This window comes from Centrocercus urophasianus, unplaced genomic scaffold (assembly GCF_019232065.1).
Source record: "Centrocercus urophasianus isolate 14NV4802_14NV808 unplaced genomic scaffold, USGS_Curo_1.0 seq_26, whole genome shotgun sequence".
NCBI classification, from domain to species: domain Eukaryota; kingdom Metazoa; phylum Chordata; class Aves; order Galliformes; family Phasianidae; genus Centrocercus; species Centrocercus urophasianus.
Window position 1 is genome coordinate 11938170 of NW_024884822.1, and position 19978 is coordinate 11958147.

Below are 19978 nucleotides of genomic sequence, written 5' to 3' on the forward strand. Positions count from 1 at the left end.
CTAAGTCCTCCCTGCCTCATTCTCAGAAGGGTGGAGGATAGAAGCAGCAGCTCAGCTTTGCTCTCCTTGAGAACCTCCCAAGTCCAAGTCTCAAGTGCCTCATCTCTCTTGTGTGGGGCTGGTGGCAGAAAGAGGAGTTGGCATAGAGCCCTTGACTGGAGTGGGAGCCCAGAGCAGCCACCATCATCATCAAAGATACAAACCAAAATGGCCCATTTTCCTCTGTATTTCCCACCGCAAGTGTAATCCACTAATGACAACTCTAAAAGAAGATGCAATGAAGGGATGATGTTAACTTTGCGAAGGAAACTCTCATTAGTGGCTTCTGATTTTCCAAACAGCCAGACTACAGATGTGGCTATGAATCTGATGGATCTTTGCCTGACGTGAGCTTCTCTGTGTTGCAGGAAGGTATGCCCCAAACGCTGAGTTCTACCAGTATGTTTACCCCATGTAGCTTCAGCCCTCATCTACATACTTCTAAAGAAGATGAACAAGGAGGGCTTATCTTCCAGGATGGAAACCTTACCTCAGCATCTCTGGATGCTCTAATCCAGCATCTCATCCCTACCACTGATTACTACCCTGAGGTAAGCAATTCACAGTATAATAAACAGTTTAATTTTGATGCATTGAGATAGTGCTTTATGCAAAAGTGCCGATGTGTTTGATTTTGAATTAAGAGGTGTAATTTAAAAGCTGGGTAAATTAATGCACTGCTTTGAATGCTGTTTCACCATTCTGGGTTTGTTTCCTTGAAAAAGTAGATCCCAGAGTTTGATGCTACCTTTAAATAAGAAAACAAAGTGGAGAAAAAAAATGCATGGTGACGATGAAATAGCGATTTGTCAAGAGAACTTCAAAAGTGCATCCCAGGGAGGGTTAGATGAAGCAAAAAAAGAAATCAAGTCTGAATGGGCATTCAGTTGAATTTCAGTAGCTGTTCAAGTTGTCCAGGTGTCACTGTAGATACAAAGCATTTCCTCAGTGATAACAGAAACGCTGCTTCTGATGGCCTCATAACAAACGAAGGGTTATGCTCATGCTCACAGTGACTTTGCAGTCGCTGGACGATAGGACGCAGATCCTGATCGTCACTCCGTCAGTGAATACTCAGTGTTTCTTCACCACTAATGTGAGGATCTGTAGTGGAAGCAGGTTTATGGTCCTGAAAGCCATTGACTTCACCGGATTCTGCACGTACTCAGTGGAATAGAACAGAGTTTCACTGCAAGACTTTCAAGTGCTAATATGTCTCCGTGGAAAGGCTTGTATCTCAAAGCAGCAGAGTAGCATTGACTTCTAGGCAGTTTAGAGGTCTACTAAAGTTATCAATGCAGAGCAGACAGCATGTTTTAAATTACCCACAGCTCAATTTCTGATCAGCTAAAAATAAGTAATAAAGAAGCATGTTAATTATAAGAGAACAGAAAGGCAATAAAATAGGTAATGGGCAGATTAGGCTGTGAGATTTTCATTAAGCAGTGTGTGATATGAAATATTACACCCGCTGCTCAGGAGCATGGCTGGGTCTGGGGGAAAGAAGATAATCCAGGCACCAGGAGGGGATGGGAAGCAGATTTCTGAAGATTCATGCATGTATTTTAATTTCACTGCAGGAATACTTTAAATAGTCCAAGGATTTATCCAACAGGCCTGCTCCCCTCAGCTTTCAGATGGAAGGCTGCATATGGCATAGTTAGACTGGTAGAAATGTGGAGTAGCAGCCGAATAAATTCAGTGTTCCCTTATGGAGGCAGGGTGAGACTCCAGGGCAGAAACGAGATGTGACTGACCCCAGGGTTTCTGAGCTCACAACCCAGTACAGCAAAGGGAAGCCTGAGTCTACACACTGAGTATTCACTGCTCTCTGTGCATTCCTGGTGGTGCTGTCTCCAGTACCTGGGCCACCTTTGCCATGGAGGTAGAAGATGCTGCTGCTTCCTGACTCATTGTAACCAGTTCCATTTCAAGGGCCAGGAATCCTCCTGCCTTTTGGACACTCAGCTGTGTCCTATCAGTTCCAGTGGAAATACAACCACAGAACGTATGGTTTGTAGTAGGTCTTCTTGTTTCTCTCCCACAGAAAGCCTATATCTTTACATTCCTGCTGAGTTCCAGACTCTTCATTGAACCCCACGAGCTTTTGTCCCGAGTTTGTCACAAGTGCATTGAGCAGCAGCGGCTGGACGACCCTGTGCTGGACAAGGTTAGTTCATCATTTTCAACAGGCAGAGTCTGGTGATCCAGTGTGTGGCTTTGCCTTCTTTTGAATCGAATGAGACTTTCTTATAATGATGGTTGTTGCTGAGATCTTGACATTGAGGCATCTTAGTATCCATGTCCAAGAGCAGTGCTCCAGGCACCAGTCACTTCAGATCTTCTTCTGATTTCCCTTTTCCCCATTTCAGTCTTCCCAGGTGACTTTCCTTCTTAACTTCTTTAAGGCTTTGATGAAGCCTGTGGGTTGCAAGGAGGTAGGATGTAAACCTCACACGCTGTCAATTGCAGATGTCAGCACAATGCTGTCTCCCCCATTTTACTTAATGCATCTGCCCTTTCTCTTTCTTACTTCTGGTACAGAACGTAACAGTTCCCCTTGGCCTTACCTGTCACTGTGAACACCACATAACAGCATGCAGCTTCCCACTAATCCCTCACTGCCAGCACTGACAGATTGTCTGCACAGCCGTGCTGCAGAGCAGCACTGTCTGGCACACCAGGAACGAGTTGAAGCAGTGGTGAGGCTATGACGAGCTAACAGAATGAGCAAATCCAAGCTGTTAGTGTGTCACAGTCCTCCTGTTTTGCCCAAGTGACTGTGCAGACTGGTACTGTGTACGACAGCAGACGTGTATCCTCTGGCAGTCCTGCAGGCGCTGTGGTGCACATGGATGCCACTGGATCCCATTCAGCAGCAGATTCCATCTGAGCTCTCCTCAGTGCATTGATGGAGACCTCTCCAGTACAATACCTGGAACAGGAGCTGCATCTTGAGTGCAGTGGAAGGGAGAAGAATGTGCATTGGTTGCAATTTTCCAAAAAAGAACCTAGAATTCTGGAATGATTTTCAGGATCAGCCTTCCCAGCACTGAAACACAATGACATCAGAATGCCCCTTTACTGATATCTGAATGTGTGCTTGTTTCACCCAGGGAACTGTTGGCATGAGTAACAGGATCTCTGCCTTCACTACATGGTACAACCAGCCAGACAACATGGAAGTCTAGCATGTAGGCTGCACATACAGTGCAAGTTAGAACTATCTGTGTGAGGTGCAGCATCCAAGACAATTTTTTTTGAGGCGTGATTGATTCTGTTCTGTGATGACACTCTGAGATACAAATTTAGGAGGATGAAAATGTGAATATTCCAGAGTTTTGCTGCTCATTTCAAGAAATTAGAAGTATTACGAAGAACTCCCAGTCTGCCTGAAGTGAATCTGCATTTTGGAATCCCTGCAGTAATGTGCAGGTGGTGGGACACAGCTGATTTTATGTCACTGGGAGTGGGCCTGACCTCGAAACTTTGCACACTAGTGACCTCCCATCCCCTGAGCCATGTCCTGTGACTTGCACAACGTCCTCTCCTTCAGTTCAGAATAGCAGTTTGTACAGCTGGAGCAAATGTCTCCCCAGATCTTTGCAGTTTCCAATAAAGCTTTCCCTTTAGCAGCCACCTGCTGGTCTTTGAGAGTGAGCTTAATGCTAGCTGACAGCAGTTATATTTAGAGATGTGGTTCATTGAAACCTGTTGTTGGTGGAAAGCTGAAATACGCATTTCAACCACCTTGGTTGAAAAGCAGAGACTCAAGAGTATAATTTTCACTGATTATAGGGTATACTTTAGCTACAGTACGTAGGATGCAGAAGAAGGCTGTTTGTTTTGCTCTGTGTTTTCTGTAAATAAAAGTGCAGTTTCTTGTTTAATGCAGTTTCCTTTTCCCTTCTTCTGGGATAACAGAGGATGAAAGCTTTGGAAGCAGCTGCACTGGCTGTCTGTTGAGATAATATTAAGGCACCAGTTGTGCTGTGCCCCACATTTCCCTCCTTGCCCTGTATCATCCTAACTATTCTTGCTGCTGCATCCTCAGATAAAACACACCAAAAGCAAAGTGGGCACCAGCTGTGTGTTATGTGAGTGAGTGTCCTTGTCTTATCACGACCTTAAGCTTGTGTTGGAGAAGAGCAGTGTTACCACCAGTTCAGGTAAAGCTGATGAAATGCTGGTGTGTCCATCAGTTCTTCCTCGTGTTTTGTCTGCCACTGGTCACTGAGGTGTTTTTTTTTCATCCAGACAGAAAAAGAAACAAGATTCACCACTTTGTTGGTCAAGAAATAAACTACGGTCAGGTTTTTGGTTTTGTTTTTTTTTTTTTACTAGTGGATGAAAGCACAGGAGGGTTGTGATCAAGGAAGAACACATGGTTCAAATCATCAGAAGAGCCTGTTGTTTTTAAAAAAGGTACAAAGGTTGCACCAACAAAATGTCCAGCCAGGCACAAACAGACCAATTGCATGTGCAGAATACTTCAATCTGCATGTAAAACAGATAGCTGTGTATGCATCTACGTGCTGGTATTTTTGCATGCCAAAATGTGTCATTTGTGCACTGCACTATTTGTTTGCATGTGTGCAGATTTTGTAGGTGCAACTGTAAGTGCCTTCTTTGAAAATCTGGCCCCACATTCATAAAAATGCTGGAACTTCAATGACTAAACACGTTTCAATCCCTGTGCTTTATTCTGGGTTTCACTTCAGGCACGGATCAGAAAATTTGGACCCAAAATCTTGCAGTTGCTGACGGAGTGGACGGAAACATTCCCGTATGACTTTCAGGAAGAGCGGATGATCGGCCACCTGAAAGACATGATTCACAGGATAGCCCCATGTGATGAGGTGAGGATGTCTGATGGGGGGCATCGTGTGAAAGTGTTAACTGCAGTTTCCCACTTGGTTCTTCCTTTTCCTTCTGATGTTTTCCACTTTCTCTGGAAAATCCGTTTTGTTCTCCCCTAATGGTTAAAACCTCTAGTAGCTTTGCTGAAAACCACGTCTCTCTTGTGGCAGTGACATGGGGATACATCACAGTGATCAGCAGAACCCATCTTCTGCACCTTTGTTTCTAAAAGAAAACTATTCCCATCTCAATGATAGAAGATCTGAGACATAGCATGCACCGAAAGTGTGGTTAGAGTTCAAACAGCAAGAGTGGTGTGATCTCCCAAGTTACCATCTATAAGAAGAATGAAGTATCATGACTCGAGAGCAACCACCCTGCACAAGCAATGGCTGAGGGAGCACTTCAGGGTGTTTGAGGTAGTGTGTGAGAGAGGAAGAAGCAGGCAGTCATCAAGTGATGTTGTAGGGCTAGAAAAATACTATTATTGGCTTGAAGGAACCTGATAAAGGCTTTCTATCTCTAAGAAAATGAGTGGTTGTAAAAGTGGAATCACCACGGGGTGTTTTTGTCCTTTTTGTTACCTTTCGTGTCTTCAGTCTGGTAACTTGTAAAACAATCTTTGCATTTTGCCATCTTTTTCATTAGTGAATCAAACGGGTTTGGTTTACACATTCCTGCCTTTTGTGAGAGAGTTCACAGACGCTGTGCTTGAGCTGGTTGATGCTGTAGAGCTGGCACGCAGACAGAAGGCAGGTAGACACAGAATGGCAGACTGGTGCCATTGGGATCCCCATCAAAGTCCATGTGATCTATGGGCCAAGACAGCTTCTGTTGAATCCAGTCTGTTTTGCTGATATTGTGAGATAGCGAGGGAGCATTCTTACCTTTAAAAAAAGAAAAAGCGTATTTATGGACATGTAACTTCTCTGGGAGCATAGAAGTGGCAGAAGACAGCAGTGTGTGGCCCTCTGGGCAGAAACTCAGTTTAGATGGTAGGTCCTGTTATTCAAATGAACGAGCTGTGTGTGTGGCAGAGCAGGACATGGGGAACAGAACATCTGGGAGACCTGCTTGTAAACTCAGGTGGGTGAAACCCATAGGTTAATTCAGAAACATTAAAAGTACCACAAAGTCTGTGAAAATAACAAGGATAAGAGCAAATAGCATATAGAGCTCTAATTACGTCTGGGTTAACCATGGGAACTCAGTTCCATGGGCTGCCCCAAGGCCTGGTTTCAGGACACAGATGTATGCACTTCAGTATGACAAAAAGCACAGCACCCGTAGAGTCAAAAAAAAAGGAATTAGCAGAGTTGCAGTGTAATGAAAAGGAAGTTGAAGCCTCCTACCCACATGAAACATGAGAGCAATGGAAACAGCTGCTTTTGGGCTGGGCTGGCAGCTCTGGGTGGCTGTAGGCTGGCACGGCTCTGCTGACTGGCTGCAAGGATGGAGGATGGGAAGGGGAAGTTGTGTGGTGCTTCACTGGAGGTGGAGGAAACAAAAAAGGCTGCCAGAAGAGGCCATGGTGACCTCGGCTTCATTGATTAGAGCAGTTCAAACTCTCCCTGGCAATGAACTTGTTTCAGCCAGCCGCCACAAAAAAGGGCATCAGCATCTGAAGTGAGAGAAACCTGTACAGACCTGCCCAAGTTCTGTATGCTGAAAAGAGGGAAGCAGCCCATAGGGCAGTCAGCAGGGCCCTTATGGGAACAGAGAAAACCCTTTTAAAGGCACCTGCTTCATGTTAAGTTGCTGCTCTGGAAAAGAGCTTTCTTTTCCAGGGTAAGATCAGCCTTCTGCGTACAAAGCAGGCTTTTATTTGCCTAACTTGGACCAACGCTGCACACCTTTGCTCTGGAAGGTGCATAGCTACATGCTGATGTTCGTGGGTGCTTTGGTGGACCTCTGACTGGACTGGCTTCAGATCACTGTTTTACAAATACTACTAGACCCATAATTACAAGTGATTATGCCTGAGCAAAATCAATAATTAATTTAAGGAGCAGCTCATATCCTGCAGATATAAATTTCTTTTCTTTTTTTTAAGGAGCAGCACGAAAGAGTGCTCATACCCATCAGATGTTTGCAAAAAAGTTGTTCCCATTGTGGACCACAGAAATTAAAGCTTGAAAGATTTGTGAGGTCATCTAGTCCATGTAGGTTAATGCAGGATTTTCCCCTGCAGTGTATGCTTCTGTCCTTTGTAGAGTCCACTTTCCAGCGGCTCTGTGATGTGCTTATAAAGGTGTCCATGCTGAGAAGCATTTCTTGGTAAGTGCTGTGATTTGCATTTAGAGTTAGAAATTTTAATTAAAATTTGAGCTCCTAAGCCACCTGCTGATGCCTGCCATCTTCAGAGAAACTTTCCCAGTTAAGAATGAAACATTTGCTTTTAATATTAAACAGAAGTATGCTTCTTTTGACTGTTAATGTGGCAACGCAGTGAAATAGATGATAAGAGTCCAGCATGCAGCTCCTGTACAATGGGGGGTCACTTTGTGGTAAGGTAATTATCAGCACACTGAAGGTAATGAACAATATTGTTTTCAATTAGTGAACATAATTTAAAGAAAGCAGGAAATGCTTTTAAAGCGACAAAAGCAGGCTTAATTTTTCTCTCCTCCAACGTACAGTAAGGTTTCTAGGTGAGTCTCCTCAAGAACTTTATTCTATGAATTATTTTTATTATCTGTCTCTCATTTCATTCTGCTATCTGTTTGTGTTTCTCAGTCCTTTGGTTACTGTTGTCTGTCTGTATCTATCTTTTTGTGCCATGTTCCCTATGAAAGTAGATCTTTTGATGACTGTTTGTTGAGAGATCCACTAAACATCAGTGCATTTCAAACTATTCTGCTTTTTAGCTTTTCACCCAACAGTGAAGAATTCAGTGGGCAAAGATTCCTTATCCAGTCTCATTTCTGAAAGAGAACTGGGTTTTCTGCTGAAAGTTCTTTAGCCAAATGCTTTATATGTCACAGAAAACTTCTACTTTAGTAAAAGTAATTTCCACGTTTACAAAATGTGTTCACAGAATGCTGAAATATTCCCTTATTTAAGTTTCCACTAAAAATAGCATTCTAATCATAGAACTTGATAAGCTGTGCTGAGTTTTGCAAACACACCTGGATGTAAACTGGAGAAGTATTTAGATGGTACTCAGCCGTTTGGGTTCAGGATGGCCTTTGTAAATCAAAAGTCTGATCATTTGTTTGGGTGAGGAATTGTATGAAGACCAGCAGTCTGTTCTCCTTGCAGCTAGTACACATCAGGAACTGAAAGAACAGTTTTTAGTTTCTAAAAACCTGTTTTCAGTGATTTGTTCCTCACTTGATTTTTCACTCGTGCTCCATGATTTTGAGACCTGTGTGGATGTTCTCCCAAGACAAGTTCCTCCTGCCTCCTGGGTCATTGCTTCATTTACTCTGTTTTGTCTCTGTTTTGCAAGATAGCCTGACTGTATACTGCTTCTCTGGCCCGTGCTCCAGCCTGGCTCAAAAGAATGTCATCTTTGGGTGAACTGAAAGGTACCTCAGTGATGTGAAAACTTCTGTTGGAAGTGTACAAATATGGCAAAACATTGCAGCAAATGCTGAAGCGCTTGTAATTTTTTGAGGGTTCCCAGCCTCAGACGTGTGATGGAAACAGGGTTCACGGAAGCATGTTATTCTTCACTACTTCCAGAATGCAGGAGGTATGCTATGTGTACAAGAATACTGACCTCAACAGCTAAAACTGAAGACTGCCTACCACCTAGAAAAGTCTGGAGAAGACACAAGCTGTTTCTAAACCATTCCCAAGTGTGTACTGGGCTGTGACTCAGGTGTGTGTTGGCCTTCATGAGATGTCAAACTCCAGCCAGGTCCCTGATGCGATGATAAGAACTGCATGGAGAGTACCAGGGTGTACCTCTGCTGTATAGTACAGATGTAAGAGAAGAGGGCTCCGTGCTGGCTCTGGTTTCACACTGGCCTGTTACAAACAGATGTTACTGACAACGTGATGTTACTGAAATCTGCCCAGATAGAGAGCGAGGAGATATCCCACTTGTGAGCAGCTGGATATCTTTGTGCTGGGATTGGAGCTGGTAGTAGGCCAGCCTGGAAGCTGTTTTCCCAAGCGACTGCTCTGTGAAAATGTCGTACCCATGCCTGATGCTGCTTTGGCTGGGAGAGCCTACAAAGCCTGGCTGTCGAGGAACACCTCAGTATGGTGTGAAGTTTTAGCCCAAGGACTTCTCCAATTAATCCTTGTTTTCAGAGCCCATCCACCAGTACTCTCAGTTTTATGATGTCTGCATCTGTCAGTCACGAGGAGTTGAAAGCATTTTTATCTACCCATCCTCCATGGCCAGCAGCTCTGCTCTTTTCCTGCAAAGAGCTGCTCCGTCTCTGAGAGGAACCTGCACAACTGAGTAATGATCATCCTGCTGAGCGTATGGCTGTGCCTGGAATATCTTATGAGCATCTTTCACTGGCAATTAACATTTTGGATATTAAATACTCAAAGCTACTCCAACTGGGTAAAAAGTAACAGTGTGCTTAGCTGCTCTCAGCAAAGAAGGACGGAGAGAAAAGCTTTAAAGGCACTTCTTATTCTCAATAAATAAGAGTTGACTAGCAACTGTTAACAGGTAGAGCTCTCAGGCAACGTGTCGCTGACATAAAGGATGAGTACCAAATGCTGCTGTGCTCCAGAAAGCTGCAGTAACTCATGTTGTAGCATTCCATCTCCTCTGCTCCCTGCAGCATGGGTGTTGGCAGCAATAAGCGAGTATTAGTGCCAGCCCAGCCCACCAGTCCTGCCTGCCTCTTCTCTAGACTGCAGTCTGTTTCTGTGGTCTGGAGCACAGTACTGTAATTAAGCCAACTGATTGTTCTGAAATAGGCATGTTAAAAATAAAATGATAACCTGTTGCTGACTTAGGAATACTTTGCAGAAGGTAAAATGCAGCACAAAAACATATCTTCATCAAGTTCTGTGGGTGGTTTACGTTTCTTTCTCTCCCTGTCTCTCCAGGCCTACTGGAAAAAGATGAATCAGCTTTTACAGACCCTGAATCAGAAGCTTGCCACCCTCAGCCATGGGCAAGAAGGGATTGTCAAGATCAATGCTGCTGTCTCTGATAAGCTGGTTGCCTTTAAAAGTAAACCTCCATCAATTCAGAGAGAAATCCTAAGCGTCTGCAGTGACCCTTACACTCTGGCTCAGCAGCTGACACATGTGGAGCTGGTACGTGGGCATGGTTTCCAACTTTCACAGTCAGAGATATTATTTTAAGCCATCAGCTGCTAAGTATTCCAGACACAATCAAAAAGCGTCTGCGCTGCTGCAGCACATCACACTGCTGTATCAGCACTGCAGTATGAGGCAGGGTCTGAAAGGTTAAGAGATGCATGGGAAGTGAGAAATTACCAGAGTGTTTCTGTGCATTTTGGGGCATGTCACTTTACCTTTTGAGCTTGCTTTGTCATTAAATATGAGTCTTTGTTCCAGGAAGGTGAATAAGGCTTCTGTAAGGTACTTGCTTTGAGCTATAAAACCTGAAGGTGCCATTGAAATGGCTGATCGTCAGCCCGTTTGTTAATCGGGAAGAAGTTTTAACTCAAATCCATTCCCACAGATATGTAAAGCATCTGAGCTGCCTTTTTCTTTCTTCCCCTTGTTACTTTGTTACGCCCTAATTTTGGATCATCTCACCTTGATTAGTTTTCAGAACGTGCAGCTTTGGCTCTCTTAGCTGTACTCCTTGTTAATCGGGAAGAAGTTTTAACTCAAATCCATTCCCACAGATATGTAAAGCATCTGAGCTGCCTTTTTCTTTCTTCCCCTTGTTACTTTGAGCGTGGACATACAAGGGTGTGCAAATATCAGAAAAGCTTCCCACCCCCAAACAAAGTCCCGCTGTTTCCTTCCTTGGACTGCAGTCCACTCTCCATCAGTCTCTGGATGATAAATGCACCAATTGCAGTACCAAAATCTTTGCCAGAGCGTTGTGTTGCACACCTTTCTGCCAGGTTCAGGTCCTCCATGGATGTTTGCAGAACACAAAATGTTATTGCTGCCATCTGCAGATCTTTTGATATTGTAACGGCTTTCTACTGCCTGTCCTCCTGTGGACAGTGTTCATTCCAGAGAGGAAGGCTGGGAAAATTAACCATAAAATGGACTGTGGTTTGGAGAGAATATTGTGGAGTTAAATGTAGGGATTCTGAAAGTAGCTCCTATTGTATTTGTGAAGAAGTGGGATAGCTCAGAAACGCCCTAATTTTGGATCATCTTCTCACCTTGATTAGTTTTCAGAACGTGCAGCTTTGGCTCTCTTAGCTGTACATAGTTTAAGCCAGGAAGTACAAGTCCTTTTACCCGGAGTTTTTTTTCTTGCTTTTCCTTTCCTCTACAATACAAGTGTTCTCCAAGGGTTCCCTCTATTCAGATTACACTTTTAAAACTGATACACCCAAAGATTTTCATGCCACTTTAATCATTGCTCCCTACCTTCTCTTTCACTTACTGCATCTGGTGCACCAAATGCATTGCACTGAAACTGTCAGATACTTAATTGTTAGCAAGAAGTATTTCTGTATTTAATAACAGTTATTTCTGTTTAAGAGCTCTGTACAGGCACCAGTGGCATGGTGAGAAGACAAGAGGAATACCTCAAGAACAGCCATAACATTTTCACTTACACAAAACTACCACTGATTTTAATGCTACTCGAGTGTCCTATGACTAGGCTGTACGAATTCCACAGTATTTCTACTGAAATACTTCGTGTGACCTACAACCTACTGCAAATATTTTTCTAATAAGCGTGTTAAAGGGCATGGCAAATAAGAAGGAACATATTTCCTGCGTCACTGAAAATACTGCCTTTGAGATCTTGTAACCTGGGGATCATTTTAATGACTTAGCTTTCATACCAAAGCATTTTGGAGACTGTACAGTAATGGTTTCCTTGGATATCGAGGAAACCAGCCCCCATCTGCTGACTCCTAGGCTGTTGTTCTGTTGTGGGCTGTGCCCATCTCTAGCTCAGTCACTGCTGCTAGATTCTTCCTTTTATAGACAATGTAAATGATCTTCTGTCTTATTCCAATAGAATTGTGCTAATGGGCAAAAGTAGAAGTCAAAGGGAGTTAAGGAGCATATTTGAAAACATAGCTCTGAGGGTGTAGTTCATTAAGATAGGCTGAATAGGCTGGATGGCAGCTATTATAATTAATTGTGACTGCTGTAAAATACCAAATCTTACTTCACATATTTCTCTCGGTACCTTTTAGGTTAATCAATATGATAGATACCAAATCTCAGAGAAATAACTGAGTTCCCACTGCTGGCGGTGAAGCTGTGTTAGCAGTCAGCACACACTGCTGTAACACCCAAACACACCTGCCCTGACAGTACATTTCAGAAGCACTGACAGCTGCTTGGCTCCTTCAAGGCTGTCATTGCCAGTGCTGAATAAACCTTCCACAAAACAATGTCCACTTGTATCAGCAAGGTGGGCCATCTGGGGAACCAAAGGGAGCTCCCATAGAGGCAGAATCATAAGTGACAGCGTATTTTTTTAGTCCACAGTGCTTACTGTGGTCTTTTAGTCCTGATGCAGAGGAATAGACCGCTCTTCTTCCCAAACAGTGGCTGCTGGTCTGACTGAAATTGCCACATTTGTTCAGGATCTGGTGGAGGTGGACTGTCCTTTATCAAGAGAGATCTGGGTGCTTTATTCGCTCTTGTTTTGGGTAATGCCTGGGATGCTCTCCAGAGTGAGAAATGACTGTAATCTAAGCACACACATCTCTCGTGCCTTCCCCAGTGGCACACAGCCAGCCCCACAGGGCATCACCTGAGCTTGGCTGGTAGGGAGGCAGGGTCAGAGCACTGCGCAGCTGCCAACGAATTGCTATGGTTACCAGAGCTCAGTATTTCTGCCATTTGAACAACTGGGAAACACAGCCATTGAGAAATGCTGGGCAGCAGTAGGTCTGTGGCAGCTCCAGGCATGCAACTGAGGTCTTGCAGCTCCCAGATGAGGCCTCGAGCATCAGCACCTTTCTGTCTGAGCACTGAAGAGAGCTCTTGCTGTGATTTCTCACTTACAAGATGTATACTTTCTATTTTCTGCTGAAATAACTCTAATTGTTCTTATCAGTGTTAACATCTTATGCTAGTTGGCTGTCTACAAGTTCAACAACACCATTCAGAACTTAAAGATAATGGCAGTGTTTTATGAAGAGAAACAACAGGCATTGTGGAGTGCTTTCTCATTTCTTCCTGTCTTTGTGCCTCTAATAGGAGAGGTTAAGTCACATCGGACCTGAGGAATTTGTGCAGGCATTTGTACACAAGGATCCTCTGGATGGCACCAAGGTATGTTCTGTCCACATAAGAAATATTTCCAACGGTAACTGATGTAATCCATAAGAGCAAGCCTGGGACATCACCAGGGCAAGGCAGCCAGCAGGGCTGTATTCTCACAGCAAGGATGGACCTGTTGGTGGAGCTCTAGCTGGTGGGTTCATTGCCATTCCTTCATGGTGAGAATCTGTCCCAGCCAGAGACTGGCCTACACAATGAATTTCTGGTCTTTGGCTCTTCCTCTTCACCTGTTTTGGCCAGGGCACGCAACTTGTAGCTGCGTGGAACCTGGAAATGTCTGTTCCTAATGTTAAAGGCATAAGGACTCTTGCCGTGATGTAATGGCCACAGTGTGTGCCCAGACACCACAGTACTGAGTCAGTGCGTCATGAATCAACATTCTCTCCTCTCTATATACAATAGCTTTTAACCCGGAGCGCTGCAGGGAACGAAGTGCCTGATCAGGCTTTCCTCCAGAGTTCTTGGAAGCCAGTTGGAGTCTTTCCATGAGTTCCAGTGGGGTTTGAAGCAGCATTTCGATGACTGCTTCAGTAAGGAAAGAGAATTCCAGCTGGAGAGCAAGAGTTTGGTATTTCATATGCTGACGAGAAAAGAAAGAGGATGGAAAATTCTTACCCAGAACCACAAAAGGGCTCCCACTGAGATCATCTATCAATGGCAAAATTGCATCATTAGATAGAGGAAGACTTCTTGCTAAAATGTTTTCCAAAAAGCACCAAAATAACTTCTAAAGGTGAAGGGAGGGAGGTATGAACAGACCAAATGTGCAGTCGTGAGCTTTCTCCTTCTTGTATTGGAGTTACAGAGATTCTGCAGTTTGTTTCAGGGAGAGAGGAATGGGCAGAGGTGTCTCAGGTGTTGTGAACATTGATCACATCCTTTAGGAAAGAACCCCTGTGTGACAAAGATGTGTCAGAAACGTGAAATATCAGGGCAGCCGGAGCTGAGATTTCAGTAACCCACTGTGAGCATGAGGGACGAGATTGAAAATGAAGTGTCTCAGGAAGTCATCATCTCTGTTACGAAGTAAAATGAAAGAGATCAAGTGGAGGCTCTGAATCTGAGTAAATTTTGGAAGGATAGGAGGGAGGCAGCAGTGAATGAAGTCAAACTACATAAAGCCACGCAGGGGAAAGGATGCTAGGAGGGAAATGTTCAGTAGTAAGCTGAAGCAGGCACAGTGGCTGTAGCTCTGCATAGAATTTGTCTGGAATTTCAAATGTAGTGGCAGAACAGACGAATACCAAAATATGAAGAGAAATATGAAGAAACATCTGCTATGGTGGATAGGAAGGATTTGAGTGGGAGGTGGAGAGCAAATATCAAAGCAAGGATGCACCACTGCATTGACTTCTAAGTTCAAAGCGTGTCTTCCTTCAGATAGGCTCTACTGAGTACAGAAAAAAAGGCCTTAATGTTTTCACACAAGATACGACACTAAAGAATTAGTGGGCTTCAGGTCAGCAAGCTGGTGAAAGCAGGGGTAGTCTGCAACTTGTCAGCATCCTCTTCCTGGGTTGAGAAAAGGTCCCAGCGATGACTTGGAAGATCCTCCGTGCCCTGGTGTGTTACAGCTGAGAGATTGTGTGGGACCTGGCAGAGCATTGTGCACAGCAGCACGTGCCTCAAGTGGAGTGACACCACTGGGCTTTGGCTCTGGTTCACATTGCCTCCAGGTGGAGATCATTTTAAATATCATTCTTGCATGAAGGCTTCCAAAAGTTTCATTTATGAATGTTTATCAAGCACTTTGAGAGCTGCTGATGGAAGATGCTAGGGAGGTGCTAAATGTTGTTGCCATTTATAAAGCTTAACCTTTAAAAGGCAATCTGTTTCGACATTAAATGTGCACGTTTTAACCAAGTTAGATGGCATTAGATGTGGTTCTTATGCCGTGGCATGGAACAGCAGTGCTGTGATGGAAATATCATGTTCAGAACAAAACCAAGGTTTTGTGTGTATTTTTTCTGCGGTAGCAGGGGGCAAAAAATACCACAGAGTGCAAGAAAAGGAACTGCTAAGAGTGGAGTGGGGCTGTGTTGGGATTTCTTTTAGTTTGACATTCATGTGTTGTTTGCCAACGTTTACTTTTGAGATGCTTTGATTTATTTCTTCATTTATTGTATAGGTAGTCCTTCCATAAAATGGCTAGGAACATCAGGCTTCAGATTGGTGGCCTAATACCATCGTACTGTGATTTCTTTTTCTAAATGTGCTTGCATACAGAATCGCAGGGATGTTTCCTTTGAATTACCTTAATTAGAAGAATCTTAATGTAAGGTAACTTGCTGTAACATGAAGACCCAGGTTTTAGGCACCTAACTGACATAATATGGGTAATTTCATCGACATCCGTGGATCTGTGTTTATGCATTGCGGTTTTTTTTCTTAGCAGAGTGTATTTCTGGCAGCTCTGGGAGATGATCATCAGAACAGTACAAAAATTTGGTATTCTCTGATACCCTCTAGTGGATACTAGATGTTCACTACTGAATGTTCACATAAATCATGTGAACCGTGAGGGAGCAGGGTGTCCTAGATGGAGGGTCTCAGAGTTTAGGGCTGGAGAAAGGAGTCGAGTTCTTATGATGCCCACCAGCGTCTTCAGGCTGTGTGAACTACCCTGTGTCTCTGCTGAAGTCAGAGTGTCTGGATATCAAGTAATTGAAAGAGTTCAGCCAAGTATCTGCACCTGTATCAGCAGAGGGAATTTATGTGAAGTTTCATGTAAAAAGTAAAAAATGTGTTTCTTTGCAGTGACTCTTACTGGTGAAGTCTCCCTTGTGTGTAAGCAGCCTGTTCCAGTGCAGCCAGCAAGAGAGATCTGGGGCACTCAACAGCCTATTATCCTGAACACTCAGGAGACTAAAGGGAAATATATATTTTTTTTTCCCATAGAGAAGCAACTAGAACTATTTTTTCTTTTGTTTTTTTCTTGTGCTAAGGCACAGTCTTCTCTGTATGTGAGAGAGATGTGGCCAAATGATTACCTTCGTGTAATGGGTATTTTGCAATCAGGCAGCTGACTGAACTGCAGTTACATGTCTTTGTGTGTTTTTTTTTCCTCTCCAGCCTTGTTTCAGTGACCAGAAGACCAGTAACCTTGAGGCCTATGTGAAATGGTTCAATAGGCTCTGCTACCTCGTAGCAACAGAAATTTGCATGGTAAGTGGGAAGCACGCAGCTCGTTTTACACATTCTTGCAGTACCAGTTTCAGATGGTACACTAATAAGCAAACCTGGGGATTTATTTCTTGTGACCTAGCTAAGCATCTGACAGTAAGTTTTAGTAATGCTGCATTCACACGAGCAAGCTGATAAATGACAAACAGATTACAAAACAGAGCTGGCAACACATGGAGGTACACTGCTCTATTGATGTAGTAGGAGCACAGTGTGGAATAATGAACCCTGCAGGGAGAAAAAGAGGAAAAATTGAATTATCCTGTGAGATTTCTGCTGGAAAAGATTCTAGTGGAGCAGTATTTGTTATCTGTCATCCTGAAGCTCTGCTGTGCATGTGAATTCCCATTGCATAGCTCTTTGTCCTGCTGCCCATTACTGGAGCTGTGTTTGTTGTGATTTTAAACTTGGCAGATTTGGGTTTAGTTCAGTTGGCCCCATCAAAATGAAGCGAATGTTTTCTCCTTTGAAGGGAGGAATTGTAGTGGGATATCCTACGTAACTTGTGATTGAAAAGCATTGCCATCTGAAGATCTTCTTTGGGAAGGTGGGGTGATTCCAGTCCAGTTAAAATGTGGATTTAGAACACAAGCTATCACTCAGCCTGCTCTGCCCTCCAGTTCTGTGTATGCTCATTACAAATGCTTGTTTTAATTTACAGCCTGCAAAAAAGAAACAGCGAGCACAAGTCATTGAATTCTTCATTGATGTCGCCCGAGAGTGCTTTAACATAGGGAACTTTAATTCACTGATGGCAATCATTTGTGAGTACAGCTCCTAACCAGATGTCTCCACTGGCTGTAGCAAAAGGAAAAGGGGAAGTCTGAGTCTCATCCATGGCTTTTTTTTTTTTCTTCTTTTTCCCTCCTAGCTGGAATGAACATGAGTCCTGTTTCTCGGTTGAAGAAGACTTGGTCAAAAGTAAAAACAGCCAAATTTTTCATTCTTGAAGTAAGTACATCAGTAAAGACATGCTGCTTGAATTATTTATTTATCTATTTGTTTTTGTATGTTTGTGAATTTCCACGTTGTTATCCAGGTATGAATGTTTGTAGACACATTTCACTGGCAGAGGTTTGGATTCCGGCCGAAGTTGCTAAAGGATGGTGAAGAAAGTGTGAAGCTGCTGGTGTGCAGAGGGGTAGCAGAGCACTTGAATGTTACATGCAAAAAGATACTCAAAATCTAAAAGGAAGCGACAAGTGGCTTGGGGAGGATGGGCTGATAGACAAGCAACATTTCTCAAGCTGATGCCAGTGTTGTTTGCTTGTGGTTCATGGGCTTCTATGTGTATTTTTGAAGATGGAGGCTTGGCTCTGTTCAAGTTTTGGTACAACTAAGGGCAAAGCTGTCTTCAGAGGACTCAGGCTGCTTTCTAACCAATCTGTTGTCTTTTGTATATCTAGCACCAGATGGACCCCACTGGTAACTTCTATAACTACAGAACGGCATTGCGGGGGGCTGCTCACAGGTCCCTCACTGCACACAGCAATAGGGAGAAGGTAGGTGTGACCACATCTCGTGTACCTGCAAATCAGTGGTGTGCATCTCTACCGAAAATGTCACTGAAGCTCTGCTGTCCCCTTTTCCACGGTGCACCAATGCAAGGTTTGTGCACTGCTAAATGCAATGGAAATGTAAATCTGCAGCTGAAAGGGGTTTGAAATGGATCAGAGGGCTTTTGTGAACTTGCTGTCAGGAAGCCAGGGCAGGCAGAGCACGTAGAATGGATGACTTTGTGGCAAGCATCTCTGTGCCTCTTGAAAGGTCACACTGTTTAGATTGATAAACCAGAGGAAAAGGTATTCCAGAGTAAAATGACTTTTATTTTGGCATGGAGCATCAGCCTGGCAGGCCCAGGTGGAGCTGTGCTTTGTTGCAGCCATGCCAGGCAGCTTCTCTGTGCAGACAAGCCTTTATTGTACGGCCTGTGATTTGAGATACAGAGCAAAGGGCACAGCACTCAGAGGTGATGAGGTGGTTCTCCACTTACATTAGAGAAAGATGATTTACTGCAAGTCATGCAAAAGAGTGTGGTCTGAACCCATTGCAGCAAATTTGGAGGGAAAGTCTGTCCTGTTATGTTTTCATTTCATTTGTTGCCATCCTGCTGAGCAAGAATTGAATCACCACTGTCTGTGGCAGATACATAGCGTTCTGATCAGATTCGTGAGATGTTAGTGCAGCATCCTACTGTTTTGTGCCTGCATACTTCTTGCTTATTTTCTTATTTCTCCATTCTGTTCCCTTGTTTTGTGAAAGAGAGTTTCTTTTTAACATTGCACATAGTCATAAATGGGTGATCACTACACAGCGCGGCTAAGGTACATACTGCATGAACAAGCATAATACAGAATTAAATGTTCTCTCACTAGAGGAGCGAGAGCAAATGCTGATCTCACATCCCTGTGAATTTGATGTAAATCTGCTGAAGCTAATGGAATCTCACAGCAGTTACAGTGAAATGAGATCAGCAGCTGGTCGCAGGCTGACTCAGCTGCGAAGGGAGTGCTGAGTTGTTCTGAAGAGCACATCTCAAGAAGAGACGATGGCTTTGGATGTTCTTTAGCAGTGGAGAAACCCTTTTAACTCTCACACCATGCAGCAAGGACCTATCAGTCTGAGATCCTTCTGCAGTTTAATTCTTCGGCAGCCATCATATATATTGAAGTCAGCAGCTCTGTTGTTTAATTTCCTGCAGTTGTTTGCAATCTCTGACATATCTCTAGCCCTAGCTGGTTAAGGGAGAGCAGAGAGATTATTAAATTGAAAGGAATCTATTTTACATAGGAAAAAAACATATTCTGTTTACCTTGAGAACATAACATTATGTTCAAGAAAATGCTGAAGCATTTGACTTGGTAGTTGGTCATGCTGGGCATCTTACGGAGACAGCAGATCTTGTAATTCACGCTGTAGGAATTAAGGAATTTTGTTGCCTACTGTAAGCCATATTATTCATTATTTATTTTATTGACTTTGAATAAAATTAAAGAAACATGATCATTTTTTTAATAGAAAATGTTTGCAGCAAAGCTCTCTCATTGAAGAAAATATTTTGCTTCAGATTGACTTGTGCTTGTAACAGTTTGAGATCCCAGTCCCCTCTGCCCCTCTTCCCAACAAATGGCCACCACAGAAGCACATGCGAAGATGCAGGCTTCACCCATCCCCCTGGGACACAAGGTGCTCTGCTGGGAGTGCAGAAAGAAACCTGCCCAAGTGCAGGGTGAGAGAACAGGCGATGAAGGAGGGAGGACATTTCATGCAGAATTTGGTGTGCTTGTTAGGAACCGTCTGGTTTTATCTATGCAGTCAGCTGACCTCTGCCACATCCAAAATTAAGTCGTTCCGCTGGGACACCCTGCACAGTGTTAATGGCATGGCTCTGATTGGCTTTGGAACGCTGGGAGGATGTGCAGGGCAGCGCTGTGTGTCGTTGTCATGTGATGCTTTGGAGGAAGAACAGGTCTGAGCTCATTAGCTTTCTTCTTTCTGCAGGAGGCAATTG

The 19978-nt window shown here is 43.7% G+C and overlaps 1 protein-coding gene across 2 annotated transcripts in view; it reads left to right on the forward strand.

Annotated features, from left to right (window-relative positions):
• Positions 1–19978, forward strand: part of RASGEF1C (RasGEF domain family member 1C) — a 71392-nt gene that overhangs the window by 39100 nt on the left and 12314 nt on the right. For both annotated transcript variants that reach the window (XM_042826300.1, XM_042826301.1), the window contains exons 2-10: positions 408–590; positions 2087–2209; positions 4761–4898; positions 9922–10134; positions 13201–13275; positions 16357–16449; positions 17129–17231; positions 17339–17418; positions 17874–17969. In XM_042826300.1, the coding sequence (XP_042682234.1) occupies positions 414–590; positions 2087–2209; positions 4761–4898; positions 9922–10134; positions 13201–13275; positions 16357–16449; positions 17129–17231; positions 17339–17418; positions 17874–17969 (1098 nt within the window). In that variant the 5' untranslated portion in view covers positions 408–413. The remainder of the gene's footprint in view (positions 1–407; positions 591–2086; positions 2210–4760; positions 4899–9921; positions 10135–13200; positions 13276–16356; positions 16450–17128; positions 17232–17338; positions 17419–17873; positions 17970–19978) is intronic.